The 22,110-nt window shown below is 39.2% G+C and overlaps 1 protein-coding gene across 3 annotated transcripts; it reads right to left on the reverse strand.

Annotated features, from left to right (window-relative positions):
- Positions 1-788: 788 nt before the first annotated feature.
- On the reverse strand, positions 789-21,611 carry trim36 (tripartite motif containing 36). 3 transcript variants are annotated; one of them, XM_060881908.1, is made up of 11 exons: positions 21,288-21,611; positions 18,574-18,814; positions 15,579-15,680; positions 14,372-14,718; positions 12,571-12,717; positions 11,976-12,071; positions 11,004-11,257; positions 10,568-10,689; positions 6,694-6,990; positions 3,723-4,020; positions 789-3,137 (listed from the first exon to the last, which is right to left on the reverse strand). In XM_060881908.1, the coding sequence occupies exons 1-11, from the start codon at positions 21,348-21,350 to the stop codon at positions 2,786-2,788; spliced, it is 2,319 nt and encodes a 772-aa protein (XP_060737891.1). In that variant the 5' UTR covers positions 21,351-21,611; the 3' UTR covers positions 789-2,785. The 3 variants fall into 3 exon arrangements, with proteins under 3 accessions (XP_060737891.1, XP_060737889.1, XP_060737890.1); XM_060881906.1 differs by lacking the exon at positions 15,579-15,680 and having other exon boundaries at positions 21,288-21,605; XM_060881907.1 differs by lacking the exons at positions 15,579-15,680; positions 21,288-21,611 and adding an exon at positions 19,362-19,514.
- Between the last annotated feature and the right edge of the window lie 499 nt (positions 21,612-22,110).

Genomic DNA, 22,110 nt, shown 5'->3' on the forward strand with positions numbered 1-22,110 from the left:
AGATTATTAATGGATTATTAGGCTTCAACACCCATTACCATAAATAAAGAAAACATCTTACAGAAAAAGCTTCATCTCATCAGTTTGTCATTGTCATCACTGTTAAAGAACATGTTTGTGATATGTGCATTATTAGTCTTACTGCCTGAAGAACAAGACACTGTGAAGGAGTTAGCCTGGGATAAAGCCTGGGATACTACTGCAGTCAGGGATGTTATAGAAAATGACTGAAGCCACGTTGAACAAAGGCAGAATAATGAATGGGGAAACTCACACCTATTAGCAGTTACAAACATTTTGAGTTTCATCATTTATATATTCATACGTTGCAGTGCGACACAATATTTTCCAGTTCTTCGTGTACCATGACAACTGTATTACAGGATGCCACTGGGTGACATTACACTACACTGGTGTAATGTAATGTAACATTCAGTGTAACCTGCCTTAGGTCAACTCCTGTTTAAGGGTGTAATTCCTCTGAAAGCCACAAGGCGTCACTGATGCCTTACAACAGAAGAGTGCTATATAAGGGCACAGTACAGTAGTAGATGACCTCTTATACGCAGTATATTTACAGAGATTTTTATTCATGTTTCCACGTAAAAACTTGGCATAATAAACGATAAATTTACAGTTGATAAATGTTGGAGATAAAGAAGTGAAATGTTTGTTACCTGCAGGCACATACAGAAAAGAAATTCATCCTCCTCATAATAATAATAATAATAATAATAATAATAATAATAATAATAATAATAATAAATGAAATCATAATAAAACTCATCCCAGTTTCAACACTTTTATTTTATATCAAAACCCCACGTGGCAAATTAAAAAATAAAACAATATAGATATACAAGTGACAGACAGCTTTTCATTTTCATTAAAGCCTTGAAATCACAAAAATACAAACATCACACCACAGCTCATTGAAGAGTATAGTACGTCCCATGGGGGGAAATTATATTGCACACTACTTCACATACATCTGCACCGAGCCATGAGACTTAACATGCTATAAAGTGCTATCTTAACGACGAATGACCACTAAAAACACATCATGTCCTGTTTAATAAGCAAGTACAGCTCACAGTATCTTGATACTCTACCACTAAGTCTACGTTAAAAGTGATTAGTGAAAACAGAACCCCACCCTAAAAGACTGAACAGTTTAACGTGTACAAGGAAAAAAAAATATTGTTATATGTGGGTTACAATTACACTCTGACACAAACATTGTAACTTTGCAAAAAACACAAGTCCGAAACTGTAAACTAATGTGCATAGATTCTCCTTTGAATCCACTGTGGAAAGAAATGTGATAAACCATGATTAGTGTTTGAAAGTAACTACCAGAAGAGCATCCCATGATTTCACTATTTTCTTACGTGACAATACCATCATTCACATGATTAATCATCACAAACAAACCAACCAACCAACCCTCAGGACACAACATGTAAAATATATTACATATTATTGAAGAGATTTGAAGAAAAAAAAAAAAAAAGGACTTCTTGGTCATAATCTGATGATGCTTTCTTTAAAACAAACATTCCTATCACAAAGGATTATGCTACAATGAAATAAAAACTAAAACATAAGTAGGAAGGATCAAAAAGCATTGAAATTTAAAAAGCATCTTAAAAAAAATACCAAAAAGGTTAAAAAGAACAAGTTAGAAAGACTTGAATGGAGAAATAAAATGCTTTGATTTGGTAAACTCATAGGGTTCAAGCTTAAGAGGCAAACAAACCCTTTGAGGTTCAGTGAATAGGCACATGCTATACCACCACCTCAATTTCATCCAAGCATAAAGCCAGCGCCAATTATTATTATTTCAGGACTAAGAGGTAGGTATTAGAAAGCCCATAGGATGAGTACCTGAGGAATCACATGGCAATCCCATTCCATCTGCTGCTACTCCATTTAAATCCCTTTAAATCCAGTTATCTGTCGTCATCATTCACTAAGGCCATGTCAGTATTAGTCAGTCATTTATGGACTGGCTGTGATTGTGCATATTAAACCAATCACCTTCTGAATCAGTGTTCGTACTCATACCCTGGTTAAAACCTAGCAGCACAGCTGTGCTTCAAATGCTACCTTGCTTTTTTTTTTTTTTAAAGCTACATTCAAAATGCAAAAGCTAATCAATGCTGCATTCATTTACATACCAATCACTTCGAGGTGTCCTTACGTGTATACGTGACAGTCCACTGCAAGCAAGCGCTTTCATGGTGTTTTTAAAACAGACTGTTTAGAATAGACTCAATTTCACTGCAAATTATTTATTAGAACATTCTTGATTATTCTTAAACAATTTGTAATCTTTCTCGTGATAGAAACAAAGCCTGCCTAAGCAGCATTTCTACAATCTGAACAGTGTACAAAGTCGGTGATTATTAGTGCACAGGTATTAGTTAGTGTCGATTAACGTACTCGTTTACAATCGTTAAATTGCTCATGTGTACAGCAAATAGATGACATCTGTAAAACAGTGCATTATATTAAGGTGTAGTGTGTTCTTTTGCATTTCTGTGACTGGTGTTAAACCCTGATTTGTATAAGTGCAGACATTAGAATCTAAACACCGGCCTAGTTGGTCTTCTAAAAGGCACTGTATCTAGGGTTTTTCACATTACATGTGGCTCTGAAACTGAAGCAGTGCACCAAAATTGTGTTTTCACAAATAGCTACATATTATGACGTGAGAAACAGGGGACAAAAGAAGCCAATGGAATAGGATAGATAGTGATCAGCAGACCAACTCAGACATATTTTACATGTAAGAGAGACGCTTGGCTGTGATGAACTCCTCCAGGTGGATGGCTCCGCCTCCCATGAGGCCGAAAGCAGGGTACATGATTCCGGAACAGTCCACCTGACGCTCGAAGAAGCAGCGCATTGAGTCAGCGTCGTAGAAGAAGACACGGCCAGCCTCATAGTCAAGGCAGATGCCGATTCGCTGAGGCAGAGGCAGAACACGGCTTCCATGGTCTCCCGAGGCTGCGTTGTGGGACGCTTTGGGAATAAAGAGCTTTCCCATGCCTACTGTGAGCAGAGTGAAAGGCTGAGAGAGCTCATAGCACGTGTCTTCGCTGCCACTGTCATGCCCGCTGTCATGGTCATACCTAGAAAAAAATTATAAGAATGGCATGACCAAGATCTGCTGAACAGAAACCAGTTGGCTTGGACTACATCCAACTATTTAAAAGCACCAGATCGGTGCCCCAATTTAAACAAAAAGTACTTTGATTGCTTTGATGCTTTTATGTACGTGTGTATGCCTAAAAATTCTAAATGTGCAATCTTAAGCATAATTAAACCTAAACAGTAGTAATCTACTATTTTGCTTCTGATGTCTCCATTACATTGCTTCATTATATCAATCCTCCCAGGACTCAATTAATGACCTTCACATCAGCTGACAGACAAGGGAAGGCCCTGGATGTTGAAACAGATTGCAACAAGGGGAAATGACAAAAAAAAGTGTGTGTGTGTGTGTGTGTGTGTGTGTGTGTGTGTGGGTGGGTGGTGGGGGGGGGATTTCCTTATAGCATTCTGCCTTTAAAATACTATTCCTTCATCAGTTAAATAAATTTTTCCATAAACTCACATTACTGACCAGTAGTAAAAGCCTTTTCTAAAGTATAACACACAAATTGGCAGTTAATCAACAGAAGTAACAGAGGATGACTTTCCCTAAATACACTTACCGTGGGCTGCTGGTGTCACGGGGGTTGTGGAACCACTCACTCATCTTCGAATCTGAAGCCACACCCACTTTCACCATGTAAGAGCTTGGTTCCACATGGAAAGCCCAGTAGTGGCGGCCATGAGAGATGCCTGTGTCACCGATGATGTAGTCGAGACATATGTAACTTCCAGTCTGAACCCGATCAGCAGCCAACAAGAAGGTCATGCCAGCCATGCTGTCCACAGAGTCCTTCCTCTTGCTCAACCTCAGACGCTCGGCGCTGTAGCCGCATTTCTCATTGAACAGGAAGCCGAACACTGTGGAAAAGCAAACAGCAGCTTCTTAAAAAGTAAAACCTGGTTTAAGGGCATTAATTAAGGAGTAGTGTTTCAAAATATAGGCAGGATGTGACAACTTCTTTCCAGTCCCTCCAGAATTCCACTGAGGAGTTTTTTTTTTGTTTGTTTTTAGTGGCTTTTGCGGTTATATACACCCCCGATTTTTTGTGATTCAACTTAATTTTTTTGTGCTTTTTTTGGAAAGCTAATTGAATTGCAAATGAATGGCAAAATTGCAAGCACCGGACTTTTGGACGTTTACTTCTTGTAAACGTCCAACAAAAAAGACGCATATGTATTTATTTTTTATCCTAGCTGTACGCATGTTGGACGAACCTGAACTGAATGGGGGTCTGGCACTATGTGAGTTGTGATCAAATCACATGGCATGTCTTGTAGTAATATTGCAAAAAACCGCAAGCTCCTCTGAGTAGCGTGGACTTGATTGCTGAGTGCTTAATTCTGTAATCGCAAATTTGCAGAATACTGAAGGGACAGTTCCAGGTATTAAACACTACACAAATAAAGGAAATAAACTAATTACAAAAGAGCTTACTTTTTGTTGAGACAGTCAGTGACTAATTTTGTAACATTACCAAGTGAGTCAACAGAAATATGTTGAAACATTATACTGACTAGAAATGCAATAACATATTTATACAGTACTGCAATACACTTTCATTTTGTAAATTCAATTGTACCTACGCTAAATTAATACCAACTCTGAATATTTACTTCAAATATTTTGATTGTATAATTGTAGCCCGAGCACTACAGCACTGAGCCGATGCTTTAGACAAGGCGCCAAATATTACACTAAGGTACAAAGACCCAAAAATGCCCCTCATTAATAACACACTCATGCTCATTTGGAATGACCCTTCATCCAGCTCCAGAGATAAACCCTAGCACAGATTGGATTTTGACAGCAGTTTAAAATGTTCCACCGTTCACTGAATAACAAACAACAGAAAAGACGGCCAGACTGAATATGCTCTGCTGGTCTGAGCACACAAATGCTGCCAGATTAAATCTGAGATAAAGGTAATCATGACAGGAGGTGCACAAAAGAGGCATCGGAATACTTAGTGATCTTGTTCAAATATGTGCATTAAAATACATACAATAGCGTCACGGAAGGTTACACATGTGGTGGCTCAGCAGTTCAACTGCCACATACCATATGTTCAGTCGTTAATCAACTTAGAAGAGCAACTTCATACGCTGTGATACAGAATGCATAGCCAGGATTTGTTCGAGCAAGATGCAGAATCGGCAGAATGTCGGAATGGCTTTGAATAAAAAGACCGGCACATTTATAGACATCGTAGACGATTTAAATTTAAAATATACTCAGGCTGTAGGAGTAATTGGATAAGGAGTACTTTTTTCTTTATTAAAGAGGAATACTAAATATGCAAGAGAAAATAAGACAGGTCTCTTAAAATAAACAACTAATTTGTTTACTTTTTAGAAAAATTAACATTTTTATTGCAGAAATTGCAATTTGGGGAAATCATAACTAGACACCATATTGATTTACAATCCTAAATATTCACCTAATATAGCCACAACCAACATACATTTTTATTGGCCTTTAATTCAAACTACCTTGTGTCGACTCTGCTCAGTGGAATTGCGAGGACAGTGTTTTTGGATGAGATGTTGAAGCATCGAACGTGTACTCTTGTGGTCTCCAGTTCAATCTTACAGAATACACACTGTACGAAGTATTAATTTGAAATTATCACAATTTTTGGAAACTTTCTGCAGTCTTCTTTTGCCTGAATCTCCTCCTCGTCCCTCAGCGCTTTCTCCCTGTTCCTCCGTTTTTCATTTTGCAGCGTCAGTGTTTATCACATGTCCAGAGTTTAGTGGGTTGTGCGTCAGTAATTATGGTACATGGGGAAACGCAGTGCTCTGTGTGTAGTTACAGTAAATGGACTAAACGAAGCTTAGAAATAATTTTCCTCAATGATTTTTTTGTATTTGACAAACTAGAGGAATCGTTTCAGCCTTTTTCAAATCTCTCAATGTGTGCATTAAAGCATCACAATACAATTTCTAGGTTTGAATATTCCAATTATTAGAAAGCTTTATAAGTTTCTTTAGCTGGTTTGGTAAAGAGATATAACTAGTAATAAGGTATGTGACACACAAAGTCTATGTAAAATCTAACTCACTAGCAGTAAAAATTGTGTATATGAAAAAAAAATTGAAAAGAAACATTTATTTTAAATTCAGAAGATTTTTAAAGCAGTAATAAACTTACTGTAAAGTTTTGTGCTCCTAAATAAATTATTCATTCAGAGACGAATCAAGATTCTCTTTAATCGTACTTGACTAATCGACGGTGTGAGCTATTTTTAGCATCACCTGCAGGTCCAAACTTGCATGGTCTCTGGAGAAGGGTGACTAGATTCATCACAGGGACATGGACATCATGAAAAAAGTGTCATCATGTGGGATCGCAGTTAATTTGCTAATCCATGCCATACCATCAGAGGGAAAAGTGCCATTATTGTAATGAGGATTTTTTACAGTGCTGGTGCATACAGTCTCATACACAGCTGGGACCGAACTGGGTGAGTTCCACTGGGTACCGGCTATTGTGCATGAACCAGATTATTAACCATGATAATGTTCTTTTACCTGGTGCAGGAGGTGTGTGAAAGGACACCTCTGGGCTGTAGGGGCTGTGAATGCTATTGCGGCAGCTCCGCACCCTGAATGCGTAGTGGCAATCGCTATCCAAATCACACACCACTGTGCTGGGGCTGTACACTTGCTCGGTCTGGTGCCAGTGGCTCTCCTCATCCTTTGCAGGCACTTTTCTATACTCGAGAACATGGTGGTCAGTGGGAAGAGAATCGTCCGGCAGCCTCCATTGGATCAGGCCCTCATTATATACACGACTCTGAGACAAGTCAATCATAGGAGGATCGGGAACTGAAGAGAAAAATGGACAAACATAATTCTGTGTTACCATTTGAACCATAAAGACACGGTTCTTACATCAAACTATGAAGGACATGAAGTGAATGGGACAAGAATAGAGCTGTTCCTGATGCAGGACCAACTCCAAAATTCACAATATATTGCATGTTAAATAAAACATCTAATGGGTGCTTTTTTATCATCAATCGTTGTTTTTGCAGATTGTATAATACATTTTCAAAACTTGGAAATAAACTTGGAAATACTCTGTAGCATGATCTCGTCCAAAAAGTGAAGAGCTGTAACCTCGACAAGCAAGGATGAAGAGGGGACTGACACACAACTAAAGCCTTTAGGCACAAAGCCCAAAGCACTTCTCCCCAAATAACAAGATATTGAACAGAACAGGGGCTGCAATAAACCCCAAAACTGCAAAGAAACCTCATCTTGCTCACTGGTCGTGAATTCTTCTGCACCAGAAATTATGGAAGAGAAAACAGATTTATAGAGCTGGAGGTCAAGAAGGTGTGCCATTCTATGGGCATTTATGGCTTCCATCAGCATTACAAAGCCCCAATAAAAGTCCACTTTAATCAGAGATGCAATGTCAAAATGGAAGCAGCAGATGCCATCTGCCTAGTATGCTTTTCCATTTGATCAATTGCACTCAATATACACAGACCTTTTTAGAAGCATTCGCAAAAATTAGACTGCAGAAAAAAATCTAATTAAAATGGATCGTCCTAATTATAGTATTTTATACATCATTACTCACATTACTTGCAGGCCTTTTAAACTTATGTATTATGTCACTGATTAGTGACAGGGGACACACAGTGGATCCAGGAAGTATTCAACCCTTTCCCATGTTGCACATTTTATTGTGTTGTTGCTTTCATTCTGATTAGATACTACACTTGCCATTTTTACACATCCATAAGTCTAGGTTTGGCTATGCGCTTAAGGTCACTCACCCAGTGTTAAACCTCCTACACTGCTGTTTCTGTTTCACTTAATAACTGTGTTTCAACCTACATGTGAAATGGATGATGTTTTGTTCACTTTACATTTTGTAAATTGGTTAAAAAAAAAAAAAAAAAAAAAATCACACACACACACACACACACACACACACACACACACACACACACACACACACACACACACACACACACACACACACACACACACACACACACACACACACACACACACACACACACACACACACACACACACACACACACACACACACACACACACACACACACACACACACAGAGAAATAGTCCAAAGAAAATCTTTGTGGATGTGATGAAAGCAGGATTTCGACCATGTGTAATCTGACCAGTTTGAACCAGAATTACACCATTTTGATTCAATGACAGATCACTAGTCAGCTGTTGCTCAACAGTTGCCAGACACCAGTCTTCAAGCACAGTTATACTGGTGTAAGCATCTCACTGCGTGTCATGTACAGGTCTAGTTACATAAAATTCCTTGTTTGCAAAGATCTGAATAAACAGCTAACAAGTTTACAATATGTTTTCAGGAACAATTCACATATTAACCAGCTCTTACCCCACAGCTTTACTCTGCATATTTTTTGCTGAGCAGTACAAAATGCGCTCTTTGTTTGCATAGCTGAGGAGAGATTTCTGACTAAATAATCAGTTCCTGAGCAGACTTTGTATACTACCTTGCAATTTTAACATCTATATTTGCCTCTGTCGCACTCCAGTTTCTCCCTGTATGTTGCTTTATTTACACACAATTGAGCGCAAAGCTTTGCATTCCCTTTGTTTCTCAGTGGAAAAAAAACAAAAACACAGACACTACTTATATAGGTTATCGAGAAAAACATTCACCTGACACAAATAGAAGATGTATTTGGAGGAACAGGAACAAGTGGAATAAGAGGAAAGTCCACATCAGACACAATGGTGATTGTTGCACTAGTAAGATCATACACTTTCAGGAACAACCGAAACAATTAAACTTTAGTAAATGTTGATAGATTTAACATTTGAAACAAGGAAAATAAATCTAAAACTAGTGTGCTCAGTTGTATACTCTATATCAGGGGTCACCAACCTTTTTAAGACTGAGGGCTACTTCAAGGGAACTGAGTAGTACGAAGGGCTACCGGTTTGATACAAACTTCCTCAAGAGCAAAATTGCACAGATCACTTTTTAATAATAATAATAATAATAATAATAATATTATGGTGAAGAGACTGCTCACATGTCAATGTTTATTATTCTCCACAATTATTAACACTGATTTATACAACAATGATTTAAGGAATATTCACAAGTAATTTAGTCTTTTTCAAAAAATGTTCACATTTCTGTGCACCATTTTTAGTTTAATGTTATGGTGTTTTCAATGAACACATGTTATCTCTTCTTTGTCTGTAAATGTCTGTTAGTGGGAAGCCTGGCACTGCATTCTGCACACCAGTGTACTGTAATCTGGTGAATAATTTGACACTGCAAGTCTGAGTGAGTTTTGTAAATGTGCATCAGTAAGGCGTGTTCTGTGTTAGTTCTTGATAAAGTTCATTTTAGAAAAGGCTGATTCACAGAGATAGGTTGAACCAAAAAGGCATGCAAATTTCATAGCTGCTGTGCATACACCACTGTACTTTTCTGTGTCCACAAGGCACCAAAAGTTTGATGCAGACTGATGGGCTTTGAGGTGGAGGTCATTTTGCAACGTTAGGATTTCTGTCTCTACCTGTCCAGCATCCAATTTGAACAGAGCACTTAGTTGCTCAGCAGTGCATGTCATGTCCACTTGCATGAAAGGATTTGTAACGGCTTTTTGGGTGGGTAGTTAGCATTGAAACTTTCGTGACGCAGACTGAAGTGTCCTGCCACATTGTGCTGCTTTGCCGTCGCAACAGTCGTCCCGCAAATGAGACACACACACTTTTCTTTTGACTGACGTAAAAAGAACTCTTCCTCCCAAACACTGTGAAAATGGTATGTTTTCTGTCGCTTTTCTGCCGTTTTTTGGGGGTAAATCACAACTAACTCCTCATCGTTGCTGCACCACTTCCTTGTGTCAGCAGTCGGACGTGACGTGCGCGCAATATTGACATTTGACTTCAGAAAAGGCCAGAGTTCGTTATATACATAAAACATTTTTGTTTTAATTTTTTTTTTAATTAAATAAAATGAAATTAAATATCGTCATTTTAAAATCTACGTTAATGCAAGTGTTTTTTATTCAAAAACTACAGCAAGAAAATTTTTTTAGGCGTAGCTATATTTTGACCAGTGCTATTTTAGAACGTGCCTCGCGGGCACCTTAAGTGCTCCTTGCGGGCGACCAGGTGCCCGCGGGCACCGTGTTGGTGACCCCTGCTCTATATAATCACACACAAACCCATTTCATAAACTTTACCTTACAACAAGTATACAAGTCATTAAGAATGAAATAAGAGTAAAAGCTGCCAATCCTCCTTGTGTCAAAATCCTAGGCTATATTAAGGACTCCAACCAGCTTATTTAATTAGAGAGCCACTGGTAGCAGTCACACCCCACCTGCCCACAGATGAACGTGTGCTTTTCTCACACTTACCTCCACCAAAAGAAAGATCTTTCAGCAAGGACTCTTCCTTTGAGGTGTCCAGGACAAACTCATCAAATGAGGGATTTGCAGCAGGCTGAAAGGTCTTCAGTGACTCCGTTGCTTTCTGAATCCTAAACCCAAGAAAACGTTGAGATACAGCAGCAGTTCAACAGCAGCCATGTTTGATCATTGTATATGAAGTGCTTAGATAGTAAACTGACAAAAGCTGCCTAATAGAGATCAATTATCAGGATTAGACTGAAGGGCACTATTATTAGACATAAATCCACCCATACAAGTCATTCTGCAAAGCTCAGAAACACGTGGACAGCTTTCACTGACCAGAACCTTGAGACAGACCACCAGCCACTTTTAAGCGGCTTGTGTCAGAAAATAAACAGCAGTAAATATAAGAATTAGGGAATTTAGGAGATACTGGTGTAACCTGATGTGGAGCTGCTTAGCCGTCTGAACAAAGCAGGACTGGTCAGTCTCTTTGAGGACTTCTTGTGCGTAGCCCACTAAACCGCTGTTCTCCAACATGCCCTGGTACTCTTCCACCTGGCTCTTGAGCTTGTCCAGACGTCGGTTCCTGGACAACTCAATGGACCGCAACATTTCAGTCTTTCTTTCCTGCAGAGTCTCAAATAGACGCTCAAAGTGCTCATGCGCCTGTCTCTCTGCAAGCTGTCCATTTTCCTACATTGGTGAGATACAAACATTAATTACCAAAAGCAAAAACTAGTCTATTATCATTTTCAATATCCCGAGTGCTATGGTCAGATTGCTATTCTCTTCCATCAGCTAATGATGTGCTTAAGAGAGGAAATACTCAGGAGCTACTCAACTTCCATAGCAGAAAGACATTTGTCACAGTCAGGTCTGTCTCAAAATCAATCCACTGCTTCAGGCCAATTTAGGCCTAGCACTAGTGCTCATCATTAGATACTGTAAGTGCATCACTACACACAATACACTACACCAGCATTTCCAGAAACGGTCCTTGTGGACCGGTAGACAAGTTTTACTCTGCCAGCTGCCAACATGTCTAAACAGAGCAGTCATAAACACAATACACTGGTTATGAGAATCTAAAGACCATTACACTATTTTAATCAATACAATTCTGGCTGTGAGTTTGCTTTCCTCGTGTAATTCTTTTTCTAACCTACACTATTAAAGTTAGTGCTACAGATAATTGAATTAGAAGTTGTAATGAGAAAATGTAATGTAATATAAAAATTTTATCCTAAATCACAATATTGTAGACTTTTGTATATTTTATATATCAATCCCCTAATATCCCATGGCTTGACCATCAAAATTTGTATGTTCATTTTTATAAATTCTACTTGACAAGAAGAGACATGATCCTGTCTTGCAGTAGGCAGTGGAGTAGACAGAGCAAACTACGTACCTCAGTCTGCCGAATCATGACATGGAGTTCAGAAATCTGAGTCCTCACTTGTTCCTCTTTGCTAATTAAATAATGGATACTTTTTGATAGCTTTTCCTGTTGGGGAACAAATAACTCTATTAGGCTTTGAATGCACGTAATGTAAAGTGAACTGCGCCAGCAATTCAGAGCATTTAATACCACACTGACAGAAGACATTGGGCTCTGAGATGGCTTTAACATTATTAGGCAGAATTGATTGCATTAAAAATGCATAGCCCAGGCCTGCTTGGTCTGATCTAAGGTTACACAGCTTAGACTAAAGACAAAATGGGTCTGCAGTGTTTTTTTTTGTATTCTTTAGGAATTTACACCTGGCCAAAAGTAAAGAAGAGGCTTTAACTGACAAATGTACATATGTGAATTTCTTGCCTCTTTCCCTTCTATTCAAAAGCAACATGATCCGGAGTTCTTGCGAAGCAGGATAATCAATTTTTAATGAGCAGCTAAAAAAATGAAACTGTAAACCCTTAACAAATACAATGCGCCATCACAGGCTTGAGAATGCAGTAGAAACCTATAGTTTCTATTACAATCTTGTTTCGAGTCTGCATACCTTAAGGACCTTATAGGCACTGCTCATGGACGTGACTTTATGGTTAGCATGCGAACCGCCAAGTTTGCAGAGGTGACACACCGGCCTGCGACACACCTCGCAGTACATGTTAACTTTCTCCATCTCGTGCTCAGGACACATCAACACCTGCAGCCAGAAAGATGGAAACTCTTGGGGATGAGAATATGCTTTAATGATCAGTTATCTCTCATAAACTATCCCAGGAGGACATACAGGGGTTGAACACAATAATGTGAGCACACACAGTTATAGGGGATAATATTATTTGTGTAGGCTTTTGTGAAAAAAAAAAAAATCAAATGTTGTGATTATCATTTTATTTATTTTTTGCTGCTATATGGGTTCCCATTTGAGTCTGGTTCCTCTCAAAGTTTCTTCCTCATATCATCTCGGGGAGTTTTTCCTTGCCACTGTCACCTCTGGCTTGCTCGTTAGGGATAGATATTAGAGTTACATAGTATTTTAAATGTTCTAAATATTTTTAATTTAATTTTAATTCACATAATCTCAAAGCAGCTTTACAGAAGTATAGAAACAGAAGAAGAAGAAGGAAAAAAAATGTGTATATATATATATATATATATATATATATATATATATATATATATATATATATATATATATATACACACACACACACACATTTTTTCCTTCTTCTTCTTCTGTTTCTATACTTCTGTAAAGCTGCTTTGAGATTATGTGAATTGTTAAAAGAGCTAAACAAATAAATTGAACTGAACTGAATTGAATATATATTGTCTAGGTTGCATGCCAGTATAAAACATTTCGTGCTCAGCAGTGTTTAGTTTAAGGCATTGTTGAAATGGGTGACTTATTAGACTTCCAAATGGGACAGATTGTGGGAGCTCCTGTTAACATCTGTAACCTTTATAGCCCAACTCTTTTGTGCTTCAAGATCAACAGTCTGCACGATTATAACTGCGTATACAAAGCATGGCAGGACATGGCAAAAATGTAAAAAAAAAAAAAAAAAAAAAAGATGGTTTCATGATCATAAAAACTGAGCAGCTGAAAACATGTCATATAGTCTGATGAACCATCATTAACATTCTTCAAGTTTATGCAGGTCAGGTTTATGTATGGAGAACCCCCAAGGGAGCATACCACTTGGACTGTTTAGTTCCAACTGTCAAACATGGAGGTTTATATGAAGATTTCAGCAGCCATATCTTGGTAAGCTGTTGGGCCTGTCATTAGATTACATAGTTGTGTTACTGTCAGCAATTATTTGGAAATTCTAACTAATCTGGTGCATCCTAAGGTCCAAATGTTGTTTCAAAACAATGTTGCCATTTTTGAAGATGATAATACACCCCTACACACAGCCAAAAGAGTTTAGTCTGGGTTTAAGCAGCACCAGTATGAACTACAACATCTGCCCTGGCCAATCACCTGACTTTGAATATCATCAAATCAATGTGGGAAATTTTGGAGAGACGAGTGAGAAGCAGGTTCTCTGCTCCAACCTCTCTGAAGCAATAAGAAGATATTCTGCTAGATGAATGGTAGAAAATTCATACCAAAAATTTGTATGAATCAATTCCACTAAGTTTGGAGGCTGTATTAAATGCAAATGTTGGTCCAACACCTTATTAATAAAGAGATATTACATATTTTACATATATTACAGCATGATTATATCATATGTTCAATCCTTTCTTGCCTAGACTGGCAGTCTGACTTGACTACAGATCAGATGATATCCAGGACACCAATACAAGATCTGATGTTAGTAATTTAACAGTTTTGCCGGTCATACCTTTGGTCTGAAGTTAGTAGTAGGCCCAACATACTCATGCTGGGCCCTGGGCGTCCCCCATGGGTGGTGCAGCTTGAAGCACTCGTTGCAGTAGCTCGCCTTACAGTCCATGCAGCTCTTGGTGGCCTCCTGCACAGGCGGCTTGCACACGTTGCACATGATGGCGACTGCAGCACGGGCTGCCTGCCTGTAGCGTTCCACGATGCTCTCTAGTGTGAAGTTGCGGAAAAGCATGCTGATGCCGCGTTCGCCCAGCTCTATGTCACGCTGGCAACCTGGGCATGGAAAGCTGGTGACGCGGGGGGTGACTGAGGAGCGCCTCCAGCCGGGAGAAGAGGACACGGACCCTGATTTCACACAAATATTACTGTCAGCTAAATGCATAGATGAAAAATCTTATAAAAGTGAAAGCACTGCTGACCTAAAAAGATGAAATAGGATGCTCACAAACAATGAGACAGATAGAAGGAAAAGCCAGAAGGTGCACAATGATCTGGACAATAAAATGCTCAAATACAAAAGGAGGTCAAACAAAGAGATACCATACAAAAGATATGTGAGCCAGTTACCAAATTCTTGATTGACAAGCTGAATAGTCAGATGATGTTGCAAATGTGCATTTTATTCCCCCCCACCACCACCACACACCAACACACCACCACATACTTGGGTATGATGCAATATAACTAACCAACCATTTTCTTTTTTTGACATTTCACTGACACCAGAAAAACTACAGATATCAGGTAAAGATTTATCCTGTTTCTTGTCCAGTTCAATGTATTTAACATGTAAATAAGCAGAGTACAGTAACAGAGACACAAAGTTTGTGTTCCACATGAAAAATGAAAAATCTCAGACATAAGAGAGTCACTGACAGAACAAGAAAACATTCACTACATCCATGACAGAAGCAAGCAGGTAACAAACACTTCAGCTAAGAAAAGACTAAACTTAGATGCACGGCATGAACACAAGACAGTGACATCACATTGCATTGCACAAAAGTGACCAATGGATGCAAAACAGAAAGAAACATGCACAGAGATGTACGGAGATGTAACGGACTCATAACGGCTTGACTGTTGCGGACATGGTGGGAGATGGTGGTGACAATGATTGCGAGGACTTTTACGTATGGGAGATGAACAAATTGAAGATAAAATAGGCAATGAGTAAGGGCGTGTTAGAAGAAGGGAGCATGTACTTAGGCCATGGTTGCGCTGTGCTGTTCGGGGAGGGGAGGAGCAGGCAGCATCTGCAGCGCGGCTTGCTTGGGCCAGCTGCTGCTGCTGCTGCCGCAGTGACACTCAGTGCAGAGGAGGGAAAAGAAAATAAAACGCTCAGACCAGTAAGTCATCGTAAAGCCATTCTGGCAGAGCATAGAGGTGCCTGGCCATACAAAAATCACAAATCAATGGCAAGCACCTTTTCATTCAAGATCATGGTACTATGCTAAAACTAAACATTTTTTCACATGTACGCATTATCTACTTTCAGATCTGCCTCAGTTAAATTTGGTAGAATGTTCTCACTTTCCAATCACTAATTGTGCAGTGGGGCGCACTCTCAGACGCAATCTGATGTGTGATATTCACATCAGAGATGGGTGGAAGAGTCAAACGGTTGGAAACAGGCGACAATTGTGCACGGACGTTCGAAACACTGAGCATATTTACTGCCAGGACAAACAATGAATAGAAGCAAGTCTGGCTAAGGCTTGTACTGACTCACGTAACCTGTGTTATATTACATTCATTCATTCATTTTCTAACGCTTATCCGAACTACTCGGGTCACTAGGAGCCTGTGCCTATCTCAGGCATCATCAGGCATCAAGGCAGGATACACATAATATAAAAAGAATTGGCTAGGACTGAGTGGTGCACTGATGCATTGATTAATTAGTTAGGAAAAAAGACGACACTCATTTTAGTTAATTTGGGTTTAAAGGAGCTGTTAGTAATTTTAGTGCCATCTGCTGGTGGTCAAATAAAACACCACTTGACCTGATGATCACTTTCTGTGGAAGCTAGGGATGTTCCCAAATATTCAAATAACCGTTAACCATTTGATCCACCAGTATTCAAATAAATACTGACATCGTCATTCAGCCAATGGTTATGCCAAACGTCCACATGAGCTCAGTGTGAAGATAGAAACACCAGCAGACAGCCACACTGTTTTCATGGATTTTCTCTGGATCTGGTTTTTACCCTCAGACAATGGAGCCATCACATATGAAGCTTGCAGGATAAAATTAGGAATAAATATCTCCCCAATAAATGTTCACCACAACTCTTTTAAAACGTCTTTAACGACAAAAAGCACAGTTCAGATACCTCAGGTTTGCACATTTGCCTGCAGTACACCAGAAGTGACGAGGCACGTCTTATGTGCTCCACAGTGCTTTTCATTTTACTCAACTGTGCGATTGTTTTCATTCACAAGTTTAATAACATGGAAAATCTGTTGTGGCTGTTGGATTGCAATAAAATATATCTGATCAGATAAAGTTCATTAGTTCAGAAAAAATCAATAAAAGTTACAATTTTAGCGATACTAGCAGCTGAAATATTTAGCTGACATTTTTTTGTGGGTTTAACAGGTCTTTTAATCATTTCTCCATCCTAGGCCTTTCAAACACAGACACATATGCCAGCATTGACAGGAAGAATGCTTTATTAAAATTAGGGGGTTAAATAAAATAGGGGTTAACTCAACATGACTTAATTATCTCGCCAAATATTTAAATTGCTTTAAACTGCAATGTTAAATTTGAGATTTAAAGAAAATTTTCAATATTAAAAAAACCCTAGCAAGAGAAACATTTTAGCATTACTGAAATTCACAGTGACTATAAAGAACGTCACTACTGTGAAATGGTATTTTAAAATATATTTAAATGTTACAAAGAACTCTACAAAGTGACCCACACATTCCAGGCCAGCACACGTCCACAGCAACGTCCTCAGCTCTCTAAACCCTTTCTCTATCGCTCTATCAATCTATCGCTCTTACTCTCTCTGGTTGGATTCATTCCTTGTAAAAGCATTTGCAAATGAGTGGCTTCAAAGCTGCACCATGTTATCCAGTGAATATGCTCAGTAGACTTTTCAAAAGACATCGTTTCCGTTATTCCATTACACCGTCTCGCACAAGGAGCTGTTTGTATCTACAGAGAAGTAGTGTGTGTTCACAAGGGTTCTACAAACACCGTACTCACTACAGCTATTCAAATTATGTAACCCACATCTACCTCTCCCTCCGAACGACCTTCTGAGTGAGGCTGCAAGCAACAAACAGAGAAGTGAAATAAAATAAGAGTAACACAGAACAAATGTGAACAAATGTAGCATGAGACCTGGCTTACAGCCCAGGATTGCACAAACATGAAATCATATTACATGTCACACATTTCAATGCAAAGCTGACACTGTAGATGAGGACAACAGGAACATAGTTGTTAATTCACAGGAGCTTGATGCGTATCTTTCGGCCAAAAATAAAGCTGAATTATTTGCTTAAGCAAATGCTGGATGATATAAAAGAAGCCTGGAGGTTCTTGTCCCAAGGTTTGTTCGGTTTGATTTAATCCTCCTAATGCCAGGCTGCCTCACCATGACAACACTTTGTAGGAGGTAGAACTAGAAAACATCGGTCAATTTCTCCTCTCTGCTGGGGGTCCGCACAGGACATGTCTATAGCTGACTAAATAAGACATTTCTGCTAAAATATACAGAGAACTCCAAACGTAAAAAATAAAATTAACTAAAACATTATTGTATGCAGGAACGGGAGCAGTAGACCATCAGCACTGAAGATCCTGCTAAAATCGATGCATATGCTCATTGATCTAAGACAAGTGTATTTAACAGGTTTGACACTAGTCAAACTGACACTAGTCAAACCTACTTGACACTAGTCAAACCTGAATAGTCAAAGAGTAATTAATTAGAAAGTTAAATATTTGCACAAGGCAGTATAACTTTCCTTCTTGTGCTTTCTACCTCCTTAAACCACATTCATGTTTACATTTATGGACTAGGCACCCAGAGGTAACAACTTCAACAGCCATTCTTACATTTTCTAACAGTTTCATAGCAAACAAACAGACTAAATAAAAACAATTCTCTAAAGAACATTATTGCATATTCCAGTGTCAGATGCGTGTGTCTGTTGAGACTCAGAGCTGGGACGCACCTGATCGGACCAGCCTGTCAAGCCTCTCCATGCTGGGAGACGGCACTCTGGACCGAGGACTTCCAGGGTTCGAGCACTCGGATCCGGCGTCCGTGCTGAAAGAGTCGTCATGGTTTAACATGAGCAGCTCTTTGACACATTTGTGACAAACACTGTGCTGGCATGGCAGGATGAGGGGGTGCGTGAACAGTTCCTTGCAAATGGGGCAGATCAGCTCACGCTCTATGTTCTTTATAGGGACCTGCAAATAATGCAAAAAAAGAGAGAGAGCGAGAAATCAGGCTTCAGTTACTCTGGTTGAACAAGAACAGTATGTAGAAAAACAACTGAACTGAGATATCTGGGCAGAAAACTTTTTTTTAACTTTTCATTCATTTTTAAAATTCAAGGACATTTTTAACACATTGAGGGAAATTCCAGTGGAAATTCACATACAAGAAAAGTTTTGAACAAGACTTGATTTGAATTTTATTCCTTCTAGACTTAAGACCCCTGCAGCTGAACTCGAGCTTCATTTGCATACGAACAGCCGTGTGGGGAAATAAAGGGGAAGGGAACAAGCCATTGTTACATTTCAGCTAGTTTACACCCCTTGAAATGTAGCATTCAGCTCTTTCAGACTTAACCAGACGATATTGTCGCACTTTTAGTCAACACAAAATATGTCAATTCAGATTATCTATTGTAGTTTTTTATCCAAACACAACCTGAGACAGAATGAGTCTGTTATCGACAGTGAGCTCGATAATGAGCTCCAAAGACTCGAATCATGTTCCTGCATCACTTACCCCCATAGAGCTGCGCCTTGATACCGCAGACATTGTAAAGCGCTTAACTGCTTAGAATTAGTGTTAGAATTAGTGAACTGAAGAACAGGAACTTTGCCGAGAACCAGAAAGTGAATTAAAGCCTCTAAGTTGACACTACAGATAAAGAGTCGCTGTGAACCGGCACACATGCGCACCGCCGTTAGTTTATGAGAAGAAGCGCAGAAAGCCCGGAATCAGGGCGGGGCCAAAGAAAGTCGCCTTAGCAACCATCCTGGCAGCCCTTGTGTATGCAAATTAGGGGGGCGTGGACGAATGAGCCGTATAGTCGCTCGTGTCTTCTTGTTAAAAAAAATCATTAATGTTTTAAAGGATAAACGTGAGCTAATTTCAGTCAAGATATAACGAATGAAGAAAGAAAGAATTTGTTGCATTTATACAGTCAGTCCGTGTTGCATGAGTAAAGCAAATAAGAAAACACAACCCTGCCTGACACTTCAGCCCGTAGTTGCCAGGATGAAGGGAAATCCTGCCCTCACGTGTCATATCATTTAATTGTCCAGCCTGAGAAGACGACTTCTGAACTAAGGTACAAGTGTGTTATTAGTTGGCTAAACTATTTTTTTTTCACTTTGGTAACCATATCAGGGAGCCTATATAAGAGAAGTTGAGAGATCTGCACAGATTAAAGGATTAAAGCGCTGCTGCAGCAGTCTCTTTAAGTGGTGTATAAATGAGATAAATGTAAGTCTGACAAATACCGTACATGTAAATGCATAAGGTAGACACCGATTACAGATGTAAGGTAGTGACTAAATAGACCCATCACACTAACACTGGGTGTGGCTGGAATAGGCCTGCGTCCTCAAATGGGATGCAGAACATCATAAAAGGCTCACCATAGACACTTGTATATTTCAATGCAAAGTATTTTAACTATACATAAAATGCCCCAGATGCTGTCTATTACACGCAAACTGCATAAACTACACCAGTGTTGAGCTCCGATTAGCAGTGAGATCATTTTGAGGTGATGTTGTATTTATAGCATCTGTCAGGTATGTAGTGGTGAGCAGAAGTGTGCAGCTGGAGGATCTGAGATGAATATGAGCTGACTTAGACTTAGTGCAGTGACTTAGACTCTCACACTTAGTGCATTAGAGAAGTAGGTTATGTGAGTTAGACAGAGCTGGTTAAATACATCCCTGTGTTATTGCTTGGATGCTTATTGTGTATGCTTTTTAGTTTCATTTCCACCTTTACGTTTTAATTGGATTTGTTTTATCATGGTTATATAAAAAATATATAAAATACTTATTATTATAAAGATTGTTTCGTTTGATAAACACCAATCTGGTCAGATAATATAGCGTGGTTTGTTATTTTCATCTTGAATATTTGTTGCTATAGTTTTGTGCTGTAGTTAGTGTGCTGTTTCAGGTGTTGGTGTAAATGGGGGTGTTGATGTATAACTCTGAGCACCTCTCTGCTCTTATAACGGTGTCTGCACGGCCATGTTCACAGCTAGGGGTCAGTAAGTACGAGAAAACCGATAGCACATGAATGTACTATCTTCCCAGATAAAACGTTGCCTAGATTGGGAAATTCTGATTGAAACCACTAAATGTTGTAATGATCCAATGCTTATTTTGCACTCATAGAGACAGGGCGGCGTTTAACTGAAATGCAGCATCCCTCATCATCCCTCATCTTTATCCCTCATCTTCCCTCATCATCATCCCTCATCTTCATCCCTCATCATCATCCCTCATCATCATTCCTCATCTTCATCAATCATCTTCATCCCTCATCATCATTCATCATCTTCATCCCTCATCATCATCATCATCAAACATCTTCATCCCTCATCTTCCCAAGATCAAAGCAATGGCTGATTTCTGAGAACAAAAAAAAACACGTGGGAAATGTGTTTCAGTGTACACTTACCTCTCCCCTTTCAATTCGCTCCATTATGCTCCCGAACTCCGTTATATCCTCTGAGTCAGACATCGTAAATATTCCGATCAATACAAACGGCAGTATTAAAGAGGTGTAAGAGACCAAGAGAGAACAGACTATCAGCCCTCCAGCGGCTCAGGGGTGCGGTTCAGTCTCCCTGGATACACACGCCATGAGACAGGAGCAAAAGGAAGACAGCAGGATTGTATGCACTGTGCCACATGTACAGCACAGTGCGAATGGCCTGTGTCTATAACGTGACACTGATCTCGCGCTGCTTTAGGAGGCAAATTGAATAAACCAGTAGGGTCATCTTTAAAACATGAAACCACGCCCTTCGCTGTCAGGGAGTGGGCGTGGCTTCATGTACGCTGCCGAGCTGTTACTGTGTTCTCATGCAGCTTTCATTAAGCAACAGCTACAATTACAATCATTAACGTAGTGGTAAATATGCCTTAGTACTTTGTGAAAATGTGGTTTCAGACAGCCTAATGTTTCGAAAAGTTGCTTAAATCATTAACTGCTAAAGACCAAGGTTATCCTGGATGCCCAGACCTGCATAATGTTGGCTAATAATACAGAAATTAGTGTTACACTTCATTCCAATTAAAGAAACACTTCACCCTGAATTCTAATACATTATAACATGGTGCTGTGTTTCTGTTATTCCAGTAAAAAGTTAGGAGTTGTGTTGTGTAATGCAATGCTCTGATGACAAGTCAGGTTTCAGTGTTAGCTCCAAATAAATAAATAAATAAATAAATAAATAAATAAAAAACAAAGAATCTTCTTTCTTGTTTACCAATTTCCA

This window comes from Tachysurus vachellii, chromosome 11 (assembly GCF_030014155.1).
Source record: "Tachysurus vachellii isolate PV-2020 chromosome 11, HZAU_Pvac_v1, whole genome shotgun sequence".
Classification (NCBI taxonomy): domain Eukaryota; kingdom Metazoa; phylum Chordata; class Actinopteri; order Siluriformes; family Bagridae; genus Tachysurus; species Tachysurus vachellii.

Excerpts from the sequence above, each read along its gene's own strand:
- trim36 (XM_060881908.1), bottom strand. The coding sequence starts at position 21,350 with ATGTCTGACTCAGAGGATATAACGGAGTTCGGGAGCATAATGGAGCGA. Across the intron at positions 12,072-12,570 it reads GTGCCTATAAGGTCCTTAAG|GAAAAGCTATCAAAAAGTAT; the intron begins GTATGCAGACTC and ends GTTCCCCAACAG. Across the intron at positions 10,690-11,003 it reads GCTAAGCAGCTCCACATCAG|GATTCAGAAAGCAACGGAGT; the intron begins GTTACACCAGTA and ends TCTTGGGTTTAG.